This window comes from Lepus europaeus, chromosome 8 (assembly GCF_033115175.1).
Source record: "Lepus europaeus isolate LE1 chromosome 8, mLepTim1.pri, whole genome shotgun sequence".
NCBI classification, from domain to species: Eukaryota; Metazoa; Chordata; class Mammalia; order Lagomorpha; family Leporidae; genus Lepus; species Lepus europaeus.
Genome location: NC_084834.1, coordinates 50175491 through 50198996, shown reverse-complemented (window position 1 = coordinate 50198996; position 23506 = coordinate 50175491). Strand labels below are relative to the sequence as shown.

Here is a 23506-nt window from a genome sequence, read left to right as displayed (position 1 = left end):
AAACACCCAGGAAAGGACATTTTAGAACAAAGATTCTTAGTTTCTCTGCCTGAAGATATATGGAATGCAAGAGACCCATGGAGAATCGTGGAACAGCACTGTTTTATGTGTATACATGTTTATTATCTGTCCTCCCCAATCAATATTAAGCTCTTGAGGGTAGAGATTTTTGTGTGTTTTGTCAGTTCTGTGTCTGAAGTGCTGAGAATAGTGTCTGCAATACAATAGGAGCTTAATAAATAATTTTTGAACAAATGATTGAACAAGAATTATTTGATGAGAAAAATAATTTGATAGATGTAAATTTCCATTAATATAGCTACCTGGTATTTTGGTATTACTTTATACTCAGAAAGCATTCTTATTTTAACATTGATCTTTATTTTATTACCAAATTTGATAAACGTACACATTTAAAGAAAAGCCATGGAAAAGATTATTTTTCATTGAAACTTGCTGTGTCATTTGATATGGTTGAGGATTTTAAATCAAAGAACTGTATGGAAACACAGATCAATAATAGCAGTAAATACCACAGCTGTTGAGTTACGATGTGGCACATGGATTTAGTTACAATTTCAGCTTTATTTATTTATTTATTTTTTTACTGTGGGTCTAACCGGTTAGATTCACTTTTGTTGAATGCAATACTTAATTTATGCTACAAATTTTCCATTCGTGTTTTGGGTTTGCATAATTCTCCCAGTTGTATCAAGAATGAGAATATTCATCTTTTTAAATATTAATTGGTTACTTTTATGGTATTCTAGACAGAGAAGGGAAGAAATGGGCGGTTAGCTTTGACACTAGTTTGTAACCTGGACAAATTTCTGGATATCTGTACTACATTTTCCATCATGCTTTGAGGAGGACAGATAGATACTTTTTTTTTTAAAACATTTTATTTATTTATTTTAAAGGCAGAGACGAGAGAGGTCTTCCAGCCACTGGTTCACTCCCCAATTGGCTGCAATGGCCAGAACTGTGCTGATCTGAAGCCAGGAGCCAGGAGCTTCCTCTGGGTCTCCCACGTGGGTGCAGGGGCCCAAGCACTTGGTCCATCTTCTGCTTTCCCAGGCTGTAACAGAGAGCTGGATCGGAATTGGAGCAGCCGGGATTCGAACTGGCTCACATAGGGATGCCAGCACTAGAGGTGGCAGCTTTACTCGCTATGCCACGGCCCAGCCCCAGAATAGATACTTTTTAATATTCTGCTCCTAGGTTTCTTTGGGTTAGGATAGCCACACAGCTGTCTTTTATCATTATTCATTGTGCTTTCAGGGGATGTCCTTGTTGCTGTGAATGATGTTGACGTAACCTCCGAAAACATAGAGAGAGTTCTGTCGTGCATTCCTGGACCTATGCAGGTGTGGACATTCTTTTTCTGTATTTTATGATGTTGTGTAAAATTAGTATGTCTTGTAGTATTTTCTTTTTTTAAGATTCTGAAAATTATGTATGATGGTGAGTTACATTGATACTTGGTTATTTGAGAAATGTTAGCTCTTGCTAACTTTTTAAAAACATTTTGAGGTATTCTTCTAAAAAGAAAAAAATCTATAGATGAAACTGATCCTATGTAGTGCAGCAACAGCAGTGATAATAAAAACATACAATTACTAACTTGCCACTATAATTACCATATGTACTAATGACAACAGAGTTTCTGGAAGAGACATTTTAAACTGTTATGAAATTTTCTATTCTTTTAGTTATTAAAATCACTATTCCTATAAAGTTTCTTAATGTGGTTTGCTTATTTTGAAAGCTAGTTATTCTGTTTTTAAATTTTTTTTGGTCTCTAGTTAAATCTTCCTTCTGAATTTTTATTTAGCTGCTTAGTGAATTATTTTTTATCCCTGTAGATAAAAGCAAATTTCTTTCATAATAAGTCACGTTGACATTTTGCAAGATAGATGACATTTTTAGGTTATTACATGTATTTTGAAAGTGCTTTATTTTTTATTTATGAATAGTCTGTTCTCACTAGCATCAGGAATTAGCTTTCTCTTGGGGCGTCAGGAAGGTGATATGGTTTAGATAGGTTAGAGGATCTATCAGGCAGTGAGGGGATGAAGTTGTGTTTGTTTTCATCAGGATGAAGAATTGAAGAACAGAATTCCTGGGGCTGGCGCTGTGGCATAGCCCAGTAAAACCACTGCCTGCAATGCTGGCATCCCATATGGGCACCGGTTCTTGTCCTGTTTGCTCCACTTCCTGTCTAGCTCCCTGCTAATAGCCTGGGAAAAGCAACAGAAGATGGCCCAAATGTTCACCCTGGGAGGCAGCAAATGATGATTCAAGTACTTGGGTCCCTGCCACCCTTGCAGAAGACTCACATGGAGTTTCTGGCTCCTGGCTTCAGACGAGCCCAGCCCTGGCTGTTGCAGTTCTTTTGTTCCCAATAATTAATAGTCCTACTTTATATATAAAATGAAATCTAAGATATAATGCTTTCCCAAAGTTGCAAAATAATAACTCAAAGAACTGGCACCCAAACGGACTCCATAGCATGATCTTTCTGTTTCACACCCAACCTATATGGATCTTGGTATCTCTGCCCACTTGTTCTTCCAGGGCCAAAACTAATTGGTAAGGACTTGTCTTTGAAAAAGCTGTTGTATCCAGTTTGCATTTGTGGCATTTGAAACAGTTATTCAAGCATTAAGAGAAGAGTGTTGAAGAATGCCACAGAAGAATTTTTAATATTTTCATCTGGGAATACCTAATGGTACCATTTTTTGTATATAATCAGGATATAAAAGTGGTCCAAAAGCTTCTTGTAATCCAGCAGAAGATGGCCCAGGAGATTAATGGGGTAAAGAGATCACCAGGGAGAAGGAGGTCAGATTCAACCTTGTTCTGAACAAGTTTCCAAACTCTTCTGGGTTCCAGTTTCCTCATCTATAATTAGAGGGGATCTGAGAGGACAATCTCTGAGCCCAATTCCAACTCTGCAGTTCTCTGTTTGCTTTTTAAATAATTTCTGTTATAAATAGATTCAGAATACAGAATGAGGTCCAGAAGCAAAGCCTGTATACTTAGTGAACTACAAAAAACCCAGATCATTTCTTTTAAAGCCAGGCTTTCACATTTTGTAAAACAGTCATCCTAAGTTATTCAAAAAGTTAATATTATGAAAGAAAAAGGGCTAGAGAACTATTCTAGTATAAGACAGACTAAGTGACACACAGTAGTCATGTGTCACTTAAAGATAGGATATATTCTGAGAAATGTGTCATTAGGCAGTCTCGTCACTGTGTGAACATCAGAGAACATAGTCACATAGTCACAGAAAGCTGGATGGTGTATATACCCAGAGTGTGTGGTGTACCTGCTTGGGATAGCCTGTTACTACTTAGGACCATGATAACAAAGTGGCATAGGCTTAAAATCAGATCTAAGAGAAAATGATACAATGAAGAGGTGTAGTAAAAGACTGGATCATGAGGCTGCTGTGGGTGTAACACAGCATCGTAAAATTAAAATATAAATGGGAATACACTCTAATGATAAAAAGTATAGTAAATATCAGTAACAGTCATTCATTATCTTTTTTAAAAGAGAGATTTATTTATTTATTTGAAAGGCAGATTTTTCAGAAATACAGAGTTAAAAGGAGAGAAAGAGAAAGAGAACTTCCATCCTCTTGTTCACCCTTCAAATGGCTGCAATGGCCTCGGGCTGGGCCAGGCCGAAGCCAGGAGCCAAGAGCTTCATCCAGGTTTCCCATGTGGGTGCAGGGGCCCAGGGACTTGGGCCATCTTCCTCTGCTTCCCCAGGAGCATTCGCAGGGGGCTAGATCTGAAGTTGAGCAGCTGGGACTTGAACCGGTGGCACACATATGGGATGTTGGCAATGCAGGCAGCAGCTTATCCCACTACGCCACAGTGCCTGCCCCAACAGTCATTTGTTTTTATGTCTGTACACAGATTACATAAGCTATACTTTCATGCAGCTGGTGGCACAATAGATTTTTTTACACCAACATCACCACAAATATGTGAGTCATGTGTTGTGCTATGATTTGAAATTGTGATGACTAAGTCACCAGGCAATAGGAGGTTTTGAACTCCATTATAGTCTTATGGGATCACTGTCTTTATATGGCTTCATGACTGTAAATATAGTCGATAATCCTTGATTGATCCTGGACTGCAGTGGGGAATGGCAGTATGGGCACAGTTGGGAAAATCTGAACTTGAATTTTATTAGATAATAGTGTTGTATTTAATATTAAAATTCCTAAGTGTGATAATTATATTATAGTTGTATAGAAGGATGCCCTTATTCTTATGAGACAAATACTTCACTTAGGGATGAAGCATGGAAATATCTTCAAATAATTTTGAAATAGTTCAGCTCCCCACCCCCCAAATTTTTTTTAGATATCTGGGGAGAAGAGAGGGGAATGGAAAAGCACAGAGAACAAGGCTAGAGAGAAGAAATGGAATGAAGCAAATGTGGCAGCATATTAACACTGATGAAGAATGGATGAGGGATCTATGGGTGATCATTACATTCTTATAACTTCTCTATAGGTTTGAAATATTTTAGAAATTATAGTTTTTTAAAATTCATAAATTTAAAGTGACAGTACAAGTACCCTTCTAATGACTGACTTTGGTGACCTTGATCCCTGGCTGCAGCTCTGTACACTCATTTATTCCACATGCATGCAGCACATCATACTGTCTCCTAGCTTGATCAGGGAGCTTGGGTCCAAAGTGTATTTGACAAGGTTAATCTCATCGAGCCTTGGGCCATAGCTGGTTTTCCCACTTCCTTTCTCCCCCGACCCTTTTTTTTTTTTTTTTTTTTTGACAGGCAGAGTGGACAGAGAGAGAGAGAGACAGAGAAAGGTCTTTCTTTTTTTTCCATTGGTTCACCCCACAGTGGCCGCTCCAGCGGCGTGCTGCGGTCGGCACACCGCACTGATCCAAAGGCAGGAGCCAGGTGCTTCTCCTGGTCTCCCATGTGGTTGCAGGGCCCAGGGACTTGAGCCATCCTCCACTGCACTTCCAGGCCACAGCAGAGAGCTGGACAGGAAGAGGGGCAACTGGGACAGACTCCAGCGCCCCAACCGGGACTAGAACCTGGTGTGCCAGCGCTGCAGGTGGAGGATTAGCCTATTGAGCCGCGGCGCCGGCCCCACTTCCTTTCTTGGGAGATCAGCCTGCAAATCATTGATTAGTCTTGGACTCGGGCTTCAGCTACTTCTTAGGCCTGAAGAAAAGCTCTTATAACTTCTTAAAGAAGATGATACTTGATTGTTTTAGCTTTCATTATTTTCTTGCTATTCAAAAGTGATACTTAAATATACTATGGCAAAATTAAGAAACAGGAAAATTTAAAAAAATTCTAAAAATTTATAAATGCTTTCTATTCTCAGAACCCAGAAATAACCATCTATTTTAGTATTGCATTTATTTTTAAATATTTATATATTTGGGAGTGGAGAGAAAGAGCTCCTGTCTGTCTACTAGTTTACTCCCTAAATGCCAGCAATGGCCAGAGTTGGGCCATGGGCATTTAGGAACTGAGTATTCAATTCAGGTCTCCCTGGGTGACAGGAACCCAGTCACTTAAGCTATCACTGCTGTCTCCAAGTGTCTGCATAGCAGGAAGCTGGAGTCAGGAGCCAGAGATGGGTATCGGACTCAGTACATTCTGGGATGTGAGTGTCCTAACTGGTCATGCCTAGGCAGATGTTAATATTTTAAAGTGGAGGACCAATGGACCAGATTGCATTTTAGGTAAACGTCACTCGGACTGGGGAGGGTAGGCACAGTTGGGTCTGGAAACCAGGTGGTAAGGTTTGCGGTAGTGCAGAAGGAAGGTGGGAAAGGCCCAAGCAAAGACATTGACTGCGGTGCTGGCAGAGGAGTAGATGAGATTTAAGATGCAGGGGAAGTGAAGGGAGCAGTGCTTCCAGTAGGAGGGAGAACGGTCCAAGCAGCCTTCCAGGTTGTATCTTGAGTAACTCAGTGAAGTTGCCCAAGAAAAGAGCATGGATGAGAATTCATTTGCTGAACCGGTTAGACTCAATTCCTTCACATTTTTGGCTAAGGAATATTGAAAGCATCTGCCAGTTGTGAGCCAAAGAGGGAAGAGGGGACCTTCCGAGGACAGCATGAGTGCTGTGGGAGGGTCAGTGCAGACTGAGACAGCTGCAGGACGACCAGTCTCCCGCGGCTGCTTCAGAACCTGAGAGCCTGAGAGAGGGTCTGGTAGATGCTAAAGAACCATTGCTTCTGAGATAGGGTGGGTTGAAGATGGAGGTAGGAAGAGGGGATAGTTGACGCACCATGAAGTGATTTGGGAAGTGATGATTATAGAGAGCATGTCCTTGGGCCTGAGGAAAGTGCATCATGTCCTGAACTGGAAAGGACAGAGACTGCACGAATACGAGAGAGGCAGCAGCGGAGGGCTCATGAACTTTGGCGTGGGTGAAAATCTGTGGAAGAACGGCAGAAAACTCTTTATAAGGAAGTTTCATATAAACTAACTTACATTAGGGGTTGCTTAATAAAAGCGTTTTCCTATAAAACGTGTCATATCCTTAATATTTATGTATATCAATCCCTTTTAAAAAAAACAGCTCTTAACTCAGTTTGGTTTTCTGGTCTTAGCCTTTTTCATTTTATCAAGGCAACCAGATTTCCTGACATTCACAGCTGCTTAACATATGAGCTTTTAAAAATGTCTTCTCTAAAGTATAATTATCTTTGCATTATGTGCCAGCTTCACTGAAATCAGAAGGATGGCAGCTGAAAGAGTTCCTTAAAGAATTTTAATGGCCGGCTCTGTGGTGTGTGTTTTTGTTTGGGTTTTTGTCATGGTGAGGGGATTAGGTCCCTGCCCCTCAGAGAAGAAGCCATGTCTTTTGCCAAGGATAACATTAAAGTTAGCCTTCAAGTACATATGTCATTCCCCACCAGGCATAGCAAACCAGTCTTAACTGTGGGGTTGTTGTTGCTGCCTAAAGCAAAATTGGTGAATTTGTGTGTTTAGCTCATTTCCTTTTCACACTTTCGGTGGGTTACACCCTATCTTTTGACCTTTCCAACTGTGAGAATGTCAGCTGGGAGAGATGTACTCACTGTCCTCCGACACATTTCCTCCTCCAAGGCCTGCACCTCCTCCTTGCTCACTGTTTCCGCTCAGCTCTCAGACACACACCCCTGCGCGCCCAAGCTCATCTGCACCATCCACCTCCCTAGAGTTTCCCTCATCTTGTGCCTCCTCCAGTCGGATTTCTCCCCCACCTCTATTTATGCTCAAAGTTGTATGTAAACTTACATATACATTTATTGAGCTATCCCCACTAGAACAGATACTGCCCTCAGAACAGTCTCTCAGGCCAAATTACTGCTTCCGAGTGGTTTGTCTGGATCAAAACCTCACACCACATATTCTGTTTCTCATCCTTATGTAATGATTTCTAAAACAGTATCTGTAACTCTTTCTCCTCTTAACCTCTTATTCATTTTCATCAGACAGTAGACCTTGATTGTTCTCATAGTCTCTGTAATTATTTTTAAATATTTATTTATTTGAGAGGCACAGTTACACTCAGAGAGAGAGAGAGAGAGAGAGAGAGAGAGGGAGAGAGGGAGGGAGGTCTCCCATTCACTGATTCATTCCTCAGATGGCTGCAATGGGATTGGGGATTGGGCCAATCTGAAGCCAGGAGCCGGGAGCTTCTTCCAGGTCTCCCACGTGTGGGGGGGGGCTCAAGCACTTGGATCATCTTCTACTGCTTTCCCAGGCCAATAGTAGAGAGTTGGATTGGAAGTGGAGCAGCCGGGACATGAACCGGCACCAGTGGAGGCTTAACCTACTATGCCATGGCCCCGGCCCCGGTCTCTTCAGTTTTTATTTAGTTTGCTGTTTGCTTCCCCACCCCCCCCCACCCCCACCCCATACACTAATTTTCTACTCAGCCTTTTTGGATGCAGTGTTCTAATACCAAGTGCCCATTTTTTAACGTCAGGTTTATAGAAAACAAAAAATTTAGTTAGTATTTTTAGTTAGTATTGATCTCCATTTGAAATTATATTACATGTTTTATAAATTAACATGATCATCAGGCCTTAGAATAACTTTATGAAAAATTTCTCCTCTCTATCTAAATTACTAGAAGCCGTGACCTGAAATTTCATCTTTACTCTCAATTCATACATATAGATGAATTTAGGCCCCATGTCTTTTTTCTTTTCTTTCCTCTCCTCTCCTTCCTGCCCTCTGTCCTCCTCCTCCCCTCCCCTCCCCTGTTCTCTCACCTCCTTTCCCCTCTTCTTTCCTTTCCTTCCCACTTGTTTACACAATAAAATCTGAGACTCAGAAAATATGAGCTTCACTCACTTTCGGTACATAAAAATAACTTGTACTCCTGAAATGCCATAGTCAGCTACAGATAAAACTGAATATAGCATAAGCAGTTACTCCTTGCCAACAAAGAAAGGAGTATCTGTATTTTTTTCTACTAGAAGGCTTTATTCATAAAGGCATTTATTTTATAGTATCATGTGAATGAATAACAGTGGATGGGTAGGTGGGGTTATAGGTAATATTTTTAAGATATTTAACTTTTTAAAGAAAATATATAAATTGGCCGGTGCCGTGGCTTAACAGGCTAATCCTCCACCTTGCGGCGCCGGCACACCAGGTTCTTGTCCCAGTTGGGGCTCCGGATTCTATCCCGGTTGCCCCTCTTCCAGGCCAGCTCTCTGCTATGGCCCGGGAAGGCAGTGGAGGATGGCCCAAGTGCTTGGGCCCTGCACCTGCAAGGGAGACCAGGAGAAGCACCTGGCTCCTGGCTTCGGATCAGCGAGATGCGCCGACCGCAGCAGCCATTGGAGGGTGAACCAACGGCAAAAAGGAAGACCTTTCTCTCTGTCTCTCTCTCTCTCTCACTATCCACTCTACCTGTCAAAAAAAAAAAAAATACATATATATATATATATATATATATATAAATAAATCTCATTTAAAAAAGATATATTTATTTGAAAGAGTTACAGAGAAGGTGAAGCAAAAAGAGTAACAGAGAAGATGAGGCAGAGGCAGACACACACAGAGAGAGTTCTTCCATCCACTGGTTCACTCCCCAAATGGCCACAACAGCCAGGGCTGGACCAGGCCAAAGCCTGGAACCAGGAGCTTCATCTGGGTGTCTCATGTGGGTTCAGGGGTCCAAGAACTTGGGCCATCTTCTGATTTCCCAGACTCGTTAGCAGGGAGCTGGAGAGGAAGTAGAGCAGCCAGGACTCAAACCCATATGGGATGCTGGCACTGCAAGCGATGGCTTTAATACCTGCTGTGCCACAGCACTGGCCCCTAAAGTTCATTTTTAAAAAGAATGACTATACTGTGTTCATTTTTATCATATATTTAAATTCAGCCTTGAAAATGATTTACAATAATTTATTTTAAAATAGGGATTATTTCTGTATCTTAGAAATAATTTTTAAATATTTCCCCAAAAAATATAACTTATAGTATACAAACAATTTTATCATATTTTCAATATGACTATGCTTCATTATTCTTGATCAAGCATGAATTTATTTTTGGCTTTTGAAATTTGATTATATTTAGAAAAGAATCACTGGACTTTAATATTTAAATGGAAATATCTATGGATCATTACTGTTGGAATGTGCATTTTATTCATGTGTATTCTCATGAGACTTTTAGAGATCAAGAGTACTTTGTTTTCATAAAGCTTCTGATGATGTCCTGACTATACAAAATTAACTATATTGATTGAAAACTTCTTTTTGAGACACATCTGGTCCTTTCTTGAAATGAGTGAGTTGTCTTTGGCCAATTGGCATCTAGACAAACATCTCCTTTTTTCAAAGAAAGGTAATTGAGAAGTGGAAGCTACCTTTCAACGACTGGAAAATGGCCACATTCTGGACTCTTACCAATCCTGACATCAGGCCATGAAATTAAACCTGTCTTGAGAAACCGGTAGTCTTCTCAGGGCGATAGTCCACTATCCAGCATGTTGATAGTTGTTTGTCTTTGACCTTTGCTCCAAAGGACCACAAAGAATGTCTGAGAGAAGAATATTGAAATATTACCTCATTTGAAAAGACAGGTTGTGAGAGGTGGCTCTTAATCTCTTTATCTCTCCCAGATGAGTCAGTTCTACGGCGTTCATAATGCAGCATTAACTCTTACACTTTCAGATCATCTGTTTGCTCACAGTGATTACACTCAAATAAATGAATTTTGGGACAGTGCATTATATATTCCTATTCAAGAGATGTTTATAATCATATGTCACTCACTGTTCTAGCAACTGGAGATACAACTGTGTAGAGAGCATACTGCCCCTGCCATCAGGAACCCTCCCTAGGGTGCTTTATGTGTACTGTACATGCTTGAGTGTGTGCACAGATCCTCGTTTGTAAAACTTGCAGCTCATTTTCCTTTGTTGAAAAATCAACCAGTTGTTTTCATTTTTTAAAGGTGAAACTGACATTTGAAAATGCATATGCTGCGAAAAAGGAAACAGCCCAACCAAGACAGAAAAAGGCACAGTCAAGTGCAAACGATTTAGTCCAGCTTCTGTGGGGAGAGGGGACTGATGGTGTCCTGCAGGATGCCCTGAGCACCCCTCATATCGTTATGTATCTCACACTTCAGCTTGATTCAGAGGCATCTAAGGAAGAGGTGAGTTCCTTTCTAAAGTATCTTCCCAGGGAATAATAAACAGCTTAAAAATGTCTTTAAAGATATATTTATTTTACTTTAAAGGCATTAGGGGTGGGGAGAGCTGAGAGAGGTATCTTCTGTCCACTGGTTCACTCCCCAAATGGCCGCCATGGCCATGGCTGGGACAGGCCAGAGCCAGGAGCCAGGAGCTTCTTCCGAGTCTCCCAAGTGGGTGCAGGGGCCCATGCATGTGGGCCATTCTCTGCTGCTTTCCCAGGTGCATTAGCAGGAGCTGGATTGGAAGTGGAGCAGTCTGGACATGAATTGGCACCCATAAGAGATACCAGCATCTCAGGTGGCAGGTTTACCCACTATTCCACAATGCCAGCCCCACAAATGTTTTGAATTATTACTTAGGTTCACATTTTGTGTCTGTTTAGTCTATTCATAATTAAGAGAAGCGTTGAAATCTTCCACATCGATAGGGATTTGTCTATTTTCTCTTCCACTTCTAAATATTTTTACTTTATATATTTGAGACAGTTTTTTGTCATCTGTATCTTTATGGTTTTGATGTGTCTCTCATAAATGTAATTTTTATCTGGCAATCTTTAACTTCCAACTGACAAGCTCGATGAAACCATTTTTATACAGTATACATATGTTTGTTTCTGCCACCTTCTTTAGAAATTTGTTTGAACTGCTTTTTTTGTAACATTTTTCTACCTATTTTTGACTCCTTATATCATTATTATTCCGGTTATAAACTCTAATTTTTAAGTTATTGTTTGTCTTAACAGATTCTAGAGGTAAACCCTATCTTAACCTCTTTTCAAAATAATTCAAGGCTCCTAATACTTTTTTTTAAAGATTTATTTATTTATTTGAAAGTCAGAGGTACACAGAGAGAGAAGGAGAGACAGAGAGAGAGAGAGAGCGAGCTTCCATCTGCTGGTTCACTCCCCAATTGGCAGCAACTGCCGGAGCTGTGCCGATTCGAAGCCAGGAGCCGGGAGCTTCTTCCAGGTCTCTCAGGCGGGTGCAGGCGCCCAAGGACTTGGGCCATCTTACATTGCTTTCCCAGGCCATAGCAGAGAGCTGGACTGGAAGAGGAGCAGCCGGGACCCGAACTGGTGCTCATATGGGATGCCGGCACTTCAGGTGGTGGCTTTACCCGCTATGCCGCAGCACTGGCCCCTCCTAATACACATTAACTCCAACTTCCCCTCCTCTTTACCTACATGCTATTGTCATCAATATTTTAGTGCTCTTTTTTATGATTCCATAATTGGAGAATAATTTTAATACCTACTTACTATATTTTATATATTAAAAATGTGTAAACTATTTATTGTAAAATTTTGTATTCATCTGTTTTCCATTGCTATAACAAAATACCTAATGTTAAGTAATGTGTAAAGAAAAGAGATGTATTTAGCTCACAGTTTTGGAGGCTGAGAGTGCAACATCAGGTGGCCCATTGATTCAGCCTCTGGCGAGAGCTCCTTGGTTGCATCACATCAAGGCAGGATTGTGAGCAGAAGAGATCGCATGGCAAGACAAGAAGCCAGAGAGAGACCAGGGAAGGGGCAGTCTTGCTCTCTACTAACAACCTTCTTGAAAGAAGTAACTGGGCTCCCGTGAGAACTACGTTAATTCCCCCCAGGAGCAATGTTCTCAGTGTTCTGAGTGAAGCCGTTGTGGGCCTCAGCTGTTGAGACGACCCTGCTTCTGGCCTTCTACCCACCACTCACCACTCCCAGCCAAGGCTCAGCTTGCTTTGTGGTAATGAGAAAGGGAGTTGGATGAGTATAGGGAGCATGCCCTTGAAAGCTCTACTTGCAAAACAAGTACAGTACATTTTGGCCTTGGATCCAGTTTCACAGCGTGACAGTCTCTCAAAGCATCTAATGTTCCATTATGCTTTCCTCAAAAATGAGAACCCAAAAGTTTTCAGCTAATCTACATTTATCTGCTTTATATTATTTATTTACTTTGTTTGTTTGTTTGTTTTGGGAAATTGGAATAGACTCCCATCTCCTGGCTCACTTTCTAAACGCCCACAATGGCCAGGGTTGGGCCTGAGTCAGAGCTAGGAGTTTGGAACACAATCCAAGTGTCCCATATGGGTGGCTAGGACCCAATTGCTTGAGCTGTCTCAAGTGATGTCTGCCAGGGTCTATCTTAGCAAGAAGCTGGAGTGACGAGCCACAGCCAGTCAGCCAAGCCAGCCACTTTGATATGGGATGTGGGTGTCTGAGCCAGCATCCAGTCATTAGGCCAAATGCCTGTTGCTCTTTACTTTTGAAGTCCTTTCAAACTCCATTCTCAGTGCCAAAGCCACTTTATCCAAGGGATGCATTTCTTTGTGCTGCTTAATGCAACGACATATAATAAACAATTGAAATGGCAAAGAAGGGATTTAGTTTTACATATTGTTGTAATTTTCTTTGTTGTGAAAAATACATAAAGACCTACAGCAAATAATTCTTATTTCTGGAGAATTTCTGGTGTGTATTACTGGTAGCTTATTATCTTTAAAAGAAAAGAGACATTTAAGCATTTATTACAGAAAACATACGACAAATTTGTGAGACGATAAAAACCTGAATCTTTCTGGGTGTTTTTTTGGAGTAGAATCCTGCGAAGACCTTTTGTCATCCTTGCCTTTCTTTCCATGGGAAAGAGTGTAGATATTTGTCCAATGAATAGGTTTCTGTCTGTTGCCAGCCCTGTATCAACATTGTAATGAAGAGGAGCTTTTTATTTTCATTGAACAGAGGAGAGGCTGCTGCAATTGCATGCCACTAACAAGTGCTTAAAAATACAGCTAATTAAACCAGCTAGGAGTAGTGGAGCTTGCCAAGACTTTAATAGTGAGGCTTTTATGGCTAGAAGAGAGACTTTCTCAAGTGACCTTTTTTTATGGGTGTGACTTGTTTTACAATGAAATGTCATAGGGTCATTTGGTTTTCTGGGAGTTACATATTTAATAAAAGCTTGTCTTCTTCAAGTTAAAGGACTATAAACTGTGATATTTCAAATAATTAATCAAAGGGTATATGGTTGTTTGTTTAAAGTTGTGTTTGATATTTGGGCTAACCACAATAAAATTATTTATTGGTCAGGGTTTACATTTATTAGGCAGACACAAAAGAAGATATTTGCTATTTGACTTCATTTCTAGAGATAAAAATAATGTTTGGTAACTATTCTTACACTAGAAATGTTGCAAGAAAAATTCATATTGTAAGGCGGTGTATTTTTGTCCAACATCTTCTATTGTACTTTGAATATATTGAATGTGCTTAGTAGGTATATAAAGCTGATGTGTCTAGTTTATAATTATTTATTTTTGTTATAATGTAAAAGTTTCCAAGACATGAACTCCATGTCATGTAATTATTTCTTGTATAGAAAGACACCAAAGCAAGGTTTAGAACACTCTTGGGTGGGGAGTAGGGGAGCCAGGAAAAGATATTTAAGTAATTTAGATTTTCAGGTGTGGCTACATTAATATTTATGTATGTAGTCATTAAACTGTACCTGGAAGCTACTCTGGGTTCAGCATGGTTTCTATCTCAAAAACTTTATTTTTCCTGCTTTCTGCTGGCCCTGTGAGGAAAATAGATGTTGCTTCAAAAAACGGCAAAAAGTGATGTGCAGAATGTCTCATCTCTCTGTGTTAAAGTCTTAACACAGTGCATGCACATCCTAATCTTGAAATTTATTATTTTATTTCTCAAAAACTGTTTTCTGGGAACATACTCTTCTTGAAGACAGGAAAACTGGAAGCTTTTTGTGAATTATGTTATGGATCTAGTATTTTCCATAACTTATATTACTTTTTGAAGTTTGAATTCAGATTAATTTGTGGTATGTAGGCCCTTTCAAATTTAATATAGATAAGATTTTACAGTGTCATACTTTTTTCTTCCTGTTTTTACTACTGTGATTTCATTTTGTATACTTCATAGATTTAATTTCAATCTTGCTTTGGACTAAACAAATTTATGATGACTTCACTATAGGTGATAAAGATTTTCTCTTTTAAAAGTCAGTATGAGAGTGATTGAGTTAAAGAGTCCTAAAAGTTGCATGTGGTGTCTATATAGCTAGATTAACACAAGAGGTGAGAATATTTGTATAATAAAATGTTAGTATTACAAGCTATTATTAAGAAGGTTAAAGTCTAAAACTATTTTTGAAATTAGCTGTCATTTTGAATAATCAGTGTCCTATTTAGCATATATTTTTATATCATGACCAATTAGCATCTTTAACTCAATTCATATGTATTATTTTAAATGCTAGTTAATGTGTTCAAACTGCAGGCATAGTTCTGTCCTTGTGTTTGAATAAATCACCCTCTGAAGGTGAAAGGATTCTTTTTTTTTTTTCTTAACAAAATCTGGGCACTGCATGACAAACATGATAGTTGGGAAATTTCAGGGATCTGATCATGTCTGTTTCCTTTCTTCTAACAGCAAGAGATTCTTTATCATTATCCAATGTCTGAAGCATCTCAGAAGCTGAAAAGTGTAAGAGGGATTTTTCTCACCCTGTCTGATATGCTGGAAAATGTAACCGGGACACAAGTTACCAGGTAACTATTTTTATTTGGCTTTATCTCTGTTTTGTACTTCTTGTTTCTGACAAATAAAATGCTGAAAAGTATATATTTTACAAATATGCAAATATCTGTGGGTTTTGATTCCTTGTAAGTTATTTCTGGCAGTCATCTATTTGATTTAGCGTGCAGGTTCCCAGTACAGCTGTAGATGTGAATATTGTGGTACACTTTAAGTAACAGCGTTGGGCTAAAATGACCTATATTTATAATTGATAGAAGGTGGTAACTTTGGAGCATGGCATTATTGTGAGTTTTGGCTTTTTCATGTTTTTATCTTGATTATTAACTTGCTAGGCAATACCTTAGTGTTTGGCGAGAATGACTAAACACTGGATTTTTCATACAGTTAGTATTATGTACTTAGAATCATGGAAAAATACATTGGTATTAGAAATTACATTAGGAGGAACATTCCAAATTCAGTGTCATCTGTAAAGTTTATGCAATGGCGGATGCAAAACTAACGTCAAGTAATTTTTTAAAAGGCAGAACACATACAGCGCATCAGAGGTCCGAATATCCAATCTCCATTGATTTATCAGTCTCTGACTTTGAAATGCCATAGTTAACGGAAGCAGAGGGCCTGCCAAGCTGTTGGGTTTTTTCTTCTTTTAAATAAATCTCAAAATTATAAACAATTTTTTTAATATTTTAACAATTTAGAATTTATAAAAGAAGTTCATTTCAAATTGTAAGGTCCCCATAATACTGATGAAATATGACATTGAACTTTCTAGGTTTTTACTTTTCCCATCTTCTGGTAAAAATGGTACTTCCATGATTTTACAAGAGGTAGGATCTGCAAGACAACAAGACAACAGAGTTGCTTTATTTTTGTAGATGGAAACGATGTTTAACCCTATGACTTTTTTTTTTTTTTAAGATTTATTTTATTTATTTGAAAGAGTTAGAGAGAGAGGTAGAGAAAGAGAGAGAGATCTTCCATCCACTGGTTCACTCCCCAGATGGCCGCAAAGGCTGGAGATGTGCCGATCCGAAGGCAGGAGCTTCTTGTGGGTCTCCCACATGGTGCAGTGGCCCAAGGACTTGGGCCATCTTCTACTGCTTTCCCAGGCCATGGCAGAGAGCTAGATTGGAAGAAGAGCAGCCGAGACTAGAACCGGCGCCCATGTAGGATGCCACTGCTTTAGGCCAGGGCTTTAAGCCGCTGTGCCACAGTGCCAGCCCCAAACCCTATGACTTTTAATACAGTGTATATAGAAATTAGTCCATTTTTAAGAATATAGTACCCTGAGGTTCCATCTAGTGTATAATTTTGTATTCAGCCCTCTTTATTTTGTTAGCAGCTTTATTTATTTATTTTTTTAAGATTTATTTATTTATTTGATGGCCGGCGCCACGGCTCAATAGGCTAATCCTGGCACACCGGGTTCTAGTCCTGGTCGGGGTACTGATCCTGTCCCGGTTGCCCCTCTTCCAGGCCAGCTCTCTGCTGTGGCCAGGGAGTGCAGTGGAGGATGGCCCAAGTGCTTGGGCCCTGCACCCCATGGGAGACCAGGAGAAGCACCTGGCTCCTGCCATCAGATCTGCGCGGTGCGCCGGCCGCAGCGCGCCTACCGCGGCGGCCATTGGAGGGTGAACCAACGGCAAAGGAAGACCTTTCTCTCTCTCTCTCTCTCTCTCTCTCTCTCTCACTCTCACTGTCCACTCTGCCTGTCAAAAAATAAAAAAAAAAAAGATTTATTTATTTATTTGAAAGACAGAGTTACAGAGAGAGGTAGAGACAGAGAGAGAGGTCTTCCATCTGCTGGTTCACTCCCCAGTTGGCCGCAATGGCCAGAGCTTTGCTGATCTGAAACCAGGAACCAGGAGCTTCTTGTGGGTCTCCCACACAGGTGCAGGGACCCAAGGACTTGGGCCATCTTCTGCTTGCCCACCATAGCAGAGAGCTGGATGGGAAGTGGAGCAGCGGGGTCTTGAACTGGCGCCCATATGGGATGCCGGTGCTTCAGTCCAGGGCGTTAACTCACTACGCCACAGCACCAGCCCCTATTAGCAGCTTTATTGAGATATAGTTTATAGATGATGGAAGTCATCTATTTAGAGTGTACAAATGACAGGTTGTTAATATAGTCACAGGCGCAGCCATCACCAAAGTCAGTATTAGAACATTCTTATTACCCCAAAGGAATTTTGTACTCTTTATCTCTCACCCCGCATACTCTCACAAGCCCTAGGCAGCTATGGATCTGCTTTCAGTCACCATAGATTGGCCTGCTCTGGACGTTGAAATGAGGGGAATCATAGAATATGTGGTTATTTGTGACTGGCTTCTTTCATTTAGCATAATATTTTCAAGGAGCAGCCCTCCTTTTTAATCTTATTGAAAGATAATGTATGTTTACTGAGCCGGCACCGTGGCTCACTTGGCTAATCCTCCACCTTTGGCGTTGGAATCCCATATGGGCATCGGGTTCTAGTCTCCATTGCTCCTCTTCCAGTCCAGCTCTCTGCTGTGGCCCAGGAGGGCAGTGGAGGATGGCCCAAGTGCTTGAGTGCCTGCACCCGTGTGGGAGACCAGGAAGAAGCACCTGGCTCCTGGCTTCGGATCGGCATAGCTCCAGCCGTAGCGGCCATTTGGGGGGTGAACCAATCAAGGAAGACCTTTTTCTCTGTCTCTCCCTCTCACTGTCTGTAACTCTACCTATCAAATAAAAAAAAATCTTTAAACAAAAAGATAACGTATGTTTACTGATATTATTGTACTTAATATTTAGATCTTGTTATTAATGTCTATATATGTGTTAAATTTATCGTAACAGTAAATGCAGTTATAAACTCTTTTGAGGAAACAATAACTATGAAAATTACTACTTCTCGGGGCCAGCACTGTGGTGCAGTAGGTTAATCCGCCGCCTCCGGCACTGGCATCCCATGTGAGCTCCGGTTCTAGTCCCAGCTGCTCCTCTTCCAATCCAGCTCTCTGCTGTGGCCCGGGAAAGCAGTAGAGGATGGCCCAGGAAAGCAGTAGAGGATGGCCCAAGAGCTTGGGTCCCTGCACCTGCATGGGAGACCTGGAAGAAGCACCTGGCTCCTGGTTTCGGATCCGCGCAGCTGCGGCCATTGCGGCCATTTGGGGAGTGAACCAACGGAAAGAAGACCTTTCTCTCTGTCTCTCCCTTTTACAGTCTGTAACTCTACCTCTCAAATAAAAAAAATCTTTAAGAAAGAAAAGAAAAGAAAATTACTACTTCAGGAGTTCCTTAGCAGTGTATATATCTTTGCATATTCTTTTTTAAAGTAGTAATTGCAGGCTCATCCTGCGAGGCCTGTGCACTGCTGGGATGGTAGGGCGACGGTGTTCTTCGACAAGAAGCACTGGGGAAAAGTTTGGGTGAACATATCCATTTATTAACAATCAAACACACCCTTTAAATGGCAGGCAGAGGGGGCGTAGCTAATTCAAGGCAACACTAATTCTGTTGGATCAAGCCGATGTTGGCGCTGCTATGCTTCTCCAATCAGCCTGAAGGTCCTGTAGCGCACATAGTCTTCCAGGTGATCCTTATGGGCCACACCCGGGAGCTGTTTACCTGATTGGTAATTACAAGGCCTTTCAACAGGGAGTCGGAGGTGAGGGATATGTTCCTGGGCCTCCTGCCGCCTGCCACCAGGCCATCCCTGGAGGCGTGGTGTGCCACGCCCTCCTAACCTGCATGGGCCAGGCAGGCAATCCCCGAGCCAGGCACAGGATCACCCACAAGTAATCTTTTTGTGTAAAGATTTATTTATTTGAAAGGCAAAGTTATTCAGAAACAGAGACAGAGAGAGAAAGAGAAAAGAGAGGTCTTCCATTTGCTGGTTCACTCCCCAGATGGCCGCAACAGCTGGAGCTGTGCCGATCTGGAGCCAGGAGCTTCTTCCGGGTCTCCCATGAGGGTGCAGGTGTCCAAGGACTTGGGCCATCTTCCACTGCTTTCCCAGACCATAGCTGAGTGTTGGATCAGAAGTGGAGCAGTGGGACTCGAACTGGCAGCCATATGGGATGCCGGCACAGCAGGCAGCGGCTTTACCCGCTACACCACAGCGCCAGCCCCTAAACTAGTAATCTTAATGTGACTACAAGAGAGTCTTCTATTTCTCTAAAAGTGTATGCATCTTAACTTTAAGACAAACAAAAAGTTCTTTTTGAAAAAATCCTTAATTTATATTTAAGAGTCTACACACTGTATTCTCCTTTTTCTATAGTTCATTGTTGAATCTATTTTTAGAACACATTTATTTTTAAAACTTAATGAAATATAATTGAAACACAATAAACTTGTATGTATGCTAGCTGTAGAATTTGATTGGTTTGACATACTCTGAAACCATCATTACAAAAACCTTCTTGAGAACATGCTTAATTCTTTTTTTTATATAAGATTTATTTACTTTATTTGAAAGTCAGAGTTACACAAAGAGAGGAGAGGCAGAGAGAGAGAGAGAGAGAGAGAGAGAGGTCTTCCATCCGATGGCTCACTCCCTAATTGGCCTCAATGGCCGGAGCCGCACAGATCTGAAGCCAGGAGATTCTTCTGGATCCCCTAGTCGGGTGCAGGGGCCCAGGGACTTCAGCCATCTTACACTACTTTCCCAGGCTGTAGTGGAGAGCTGGATCGGAAGTGGAGCAGCCAGGTCTCCAACTGTCGTCCATATGGGATACCGGCACTTCAGGCCAGGGCATTAACCCTCTGTGCCACAGCTCTGGCCCCAAGAACATGCTTAATTCTGACATGTATTTTGGTTCCTTATTTACATACCTGGGTCCTGCGCTGGATTGTCTTGTCCTGGGATAGGGTCACATCTTCCTTTCTTTGTAATCTCCTTAGCCAGTCATATTCGTATATAAGCAGTCACAGAAGGTTTTGCTGAATTAATCAGTTGGGTTTCCTTTGGAAAAAAGAATTGCATATAGTTAAATAATGGTAGCAAAAGAACCTAAACATGTTTTCTTCTATACTGGCTCTACCTTTTCTATGATAGGTCTACTTTTATTTGGCAGAGTTATTTGGGTTTTTCATTTTTGTTTTTTAGGTAAGTATTTTAGAATATATTCATGCAATTTACTCAGGCCTTTACTTTTTTAAGTATTTTAGAATACATATATCATACATTTCCTTGCCCTTTCTGTGTCACAGCTAAGAATATGCCAAGAAATTTGCCTGTTAATCATACAGTCCATAAATCATAACATATGTACTTTTTTTGAATGATTTTTATCACAGTATGACACGTAAAGATATTGTGACCTTATTTTGTGTTTATTTTTTCTTAGCTCATCCCTCCTTTTAAACGAGAAAGAAATCCACGTAGCTTATTGGAAAGAATCTGACAAGTTGTTGTTAATTGGCCTACCTGCTGATGAGTAAGTTGAGATTTTTGTTTACCTTGAAAATCATCTCTAAAATAATGTTCGCAAAGTCCATTTCATGAAAATGTTGATATTGTCAGAAAAGAAATGCCTTCAACGGGTTTAGGATCTGCAGGTTGCCTGTGTTCATTTTGTAGACAGTGCAGAGGGGTTCTTTTAAGGTGGGCACTATCAATACGCTTCTCTCTTTTGTGGCTGGTACAGAGGTAGCTGAGCTTGTCTTTTGTGTTTTATAGGAGAATTAAGGGTCAATAAAAGGGTAGCTTACCCTGATGTTGACCCCATTTGACAAAATAATATGTATTTTCTAAGGTGACTTCTCTAAAGGTATGTTATATTCTCATGAGCTCCTTAACGTTTTTGTGGCATTTTTTGAAATATATCTGACTTTAGTAGTTGAAAGTAAAAACAGGATTGACAATCCATAACAAACTGATTAGGAGCCCAGGGATTGCTTTAAGTATTTTACTTCTTTTGTTTGTTGGTTTGTTTTAAATATTTGTTTATTTAAGATTTATTTTATGTATTTGAAAGACAGAGTTACAGAGAGAGTCAGAGATAGAGAGAAAGGTCTTCCATCCACTGGTTCACTCCCCAGTTGCAGCTGGAACTGTGCTGATCCGAAGCCAGGAGCCAGGAGTCTCTTTCAGGTCTTCCATGCGGGTGCAGGGGCCCAAGGACTTGGGCCATCTTCTACTGCTTTCCCAGGCCATAGCAGAGAGCTGGATGGAAAGTGGAGCAGCTGGGACTCGAACCGGTGCCCACATGAAATGCCGGCACTGCAGGCGGTGGCTTTAGCTGCTACATCACAGTGTCGGCCTCTGTTTATTTATTTATTTGAAAGAGTTATAGGGAGAGCAGGAGAGACAGGGCAACAGAACGATCTTTCATCCTCTGGTTCACTCCCCAGATGACTGCAAATGGCCAGGGCTGGGCCAGGCCGAAGCCAGGAGTCAAGAGCTTCATCTGAGTCTCCCACATACATGCAGGGGCCCAAGCACTTGGACTATCTTCCACTGCTTTCTCAGGCACATCAGCAGGGAGCTCGACTGGAAATGGAGCAGCCAGGACTTGAACTGGTGCCCATATGGGATGCCAGAGTTGGAGGCAGCAGCTATAGCACTGGCCCTGACTGATACAACTTTAGAGAATACCAGTTTATATAAATTTTATCTTTTTAAAATTTTTTTTAAGATTTATTTATTTATTTGAGAAGTAGAGCTACAAAGAGAGGTAGTGACAGGGAGAGAGGTATTCCATCTGCTGGTTCACTACCCAGATGGCCGCACTAGCCAGAGCTGAGCCAATCCAAAGCCAGGAGCCAGGAGTTTCTTCTGGATCTCCCATATGGGTACAGGGGCCCAAGCACTTCCTCTATTGTTTTCCCAGGCCATAGCAGAGAGTTGGATCAGAAGAGGAGTAGTTGGAACACGAACCAGAGCCCATGTGGGATGCCAGTGCCCCAGGCAGAGGCTTAGCCCAGTACGCTGCAGCACCAGCCCCTAAATTTTCTCTTGGTGTTGCTTTAAGTTTCCCAAGAAAGGAAAAGGTAGGCCAGCCAATCTGAACACTACAATTTTCTGTTATTAATAACTTTGCTAACCAGATTTCTTTCATTATATTGCAGTGTATTAGTTCTCTATTGCTGCATAACAAATTATCCCCAGAAAGTTAGGAGTAATTTAAGTTTCAAAACTAAACACTTACATGATTCAGGACTCCAAGAGAAATTGAACTGAGTGATTGCCCAGGTTCCCTTGACATTGCCATCCAGTGTTGGCAAAGAGTACAGTCATCTGAAGACTTACCATGAACTAGAGAATCTGCTCCCACGGTGGCTTGCACATGTAACCTTTGTTAGCAGGCTCTAGTTCCTTGCCACTTGGGCCTCTCCAGGGAGCTTCTTGGATGTCCTCATAACATTTCAGCTGGCTTTCCCCAAATAAAGCAGTCCAAAAAACAGAGAGCAATCTGTCAGACTTCTTATGGCACAGTCTTAGAAGCTATATGTGTTGTCATTTCCACAAATGCTATCTGTTCCAAGTTAGTTACTGTGGCCGGCACTTTGGTGTAGCGGGTAAAGCTGCTGCCTGCAGTGCCAGCATCCCATGTGGGTGTGGGTTTGAGTCCTGGCTGCTCCACTTCCGATCCAGCTCTCTGCTATGACATGGGAAAGCAGTACAAGATGGCCCAAGTACTTGAGCCCCTGAACCCTTGTGGGAGACCCGGCAGAAGCTCCTGGCTTCGGATCGGCCCAGCTCTGGCCGGTGCGGCCATTTGGGGAGTGAACCAGCAAGTAGAAGACCCCTCCCCCCCTCTCTACCTCTGTCTCTCAAATAAGTAAATAAATCTTTAAAAAAAAAAGAAGAAGAAGAAGAAGTGAGTAACTAAAGTCCAGTCCATTCTTGATAGGAGAGGAATTAAACTCTGCTTCTTGAGGGGAAGAGTATCAAAGAATTTGTAGATTTTTTTTTTTTTTTTACCATTACTAGGAACTCCAAAGGCTGCTGTGAAAAATATCAAAATAACTTTAAAAAAGATTTATTTCATTTATTTGAAGGGCAGAGTTGCTGAGAGAGAGAGATATCTTTCATCCATTGGTTCATTACCCAAATGGCCACAACAGCTGGAGCTGGACCATCCAAAACCAGGAGCCAGGAGCTTCTTCCAGATGCCCTACATTGATACAGGGGCCCAAGGATCTGGGCCACCACCCACTGCCTTTCCAGGTGCATTAGCAGAGAGCTGGATCGGAAGTGGAGCAGCCAGGACATGAACTGACATCCATATGGGATGTCAGCATTGCAAGTGGCAGCTTTACCTACTAC

The 23506-nt window shown here is 41.2% G+C and overlaps 1 protein-coding gene across 4 annotated transcripts in view; it reads left to right on the top strand.

Annotated features, from left to right (window-relative positions):
* The window catches only part of INTU (inturned planar cell polarity protein), a 98392-nt gene that overhangs the window by 29283 nt on the left and 45603 nt on the right, over positions 1 to 23506 (top strand). For all 4 annotated transcript variants that reach the window (XM_062199657.1, XM_062199655.1, XM_062199656.1 and 1 more), the window contains exons 3-6: positions 1282 to 1367; positions 10486 to 10689; positions 15159 to 15277; positions 20583 to 20672. In XM_062199657.1, the coding sequence (XP_062055641.1) occupies positions 1282 to 1367; positions 10486 to 10689; positions 15159 to 15277; positions 20583 to 20672 (499 nt within the window). The remainder of the gene's footprint in view (positions 1 to 1281; positions 1368 to 10485; positions 10690 to 15158; positions 15278 to 20582; positions 20673 to 23506) is intronic.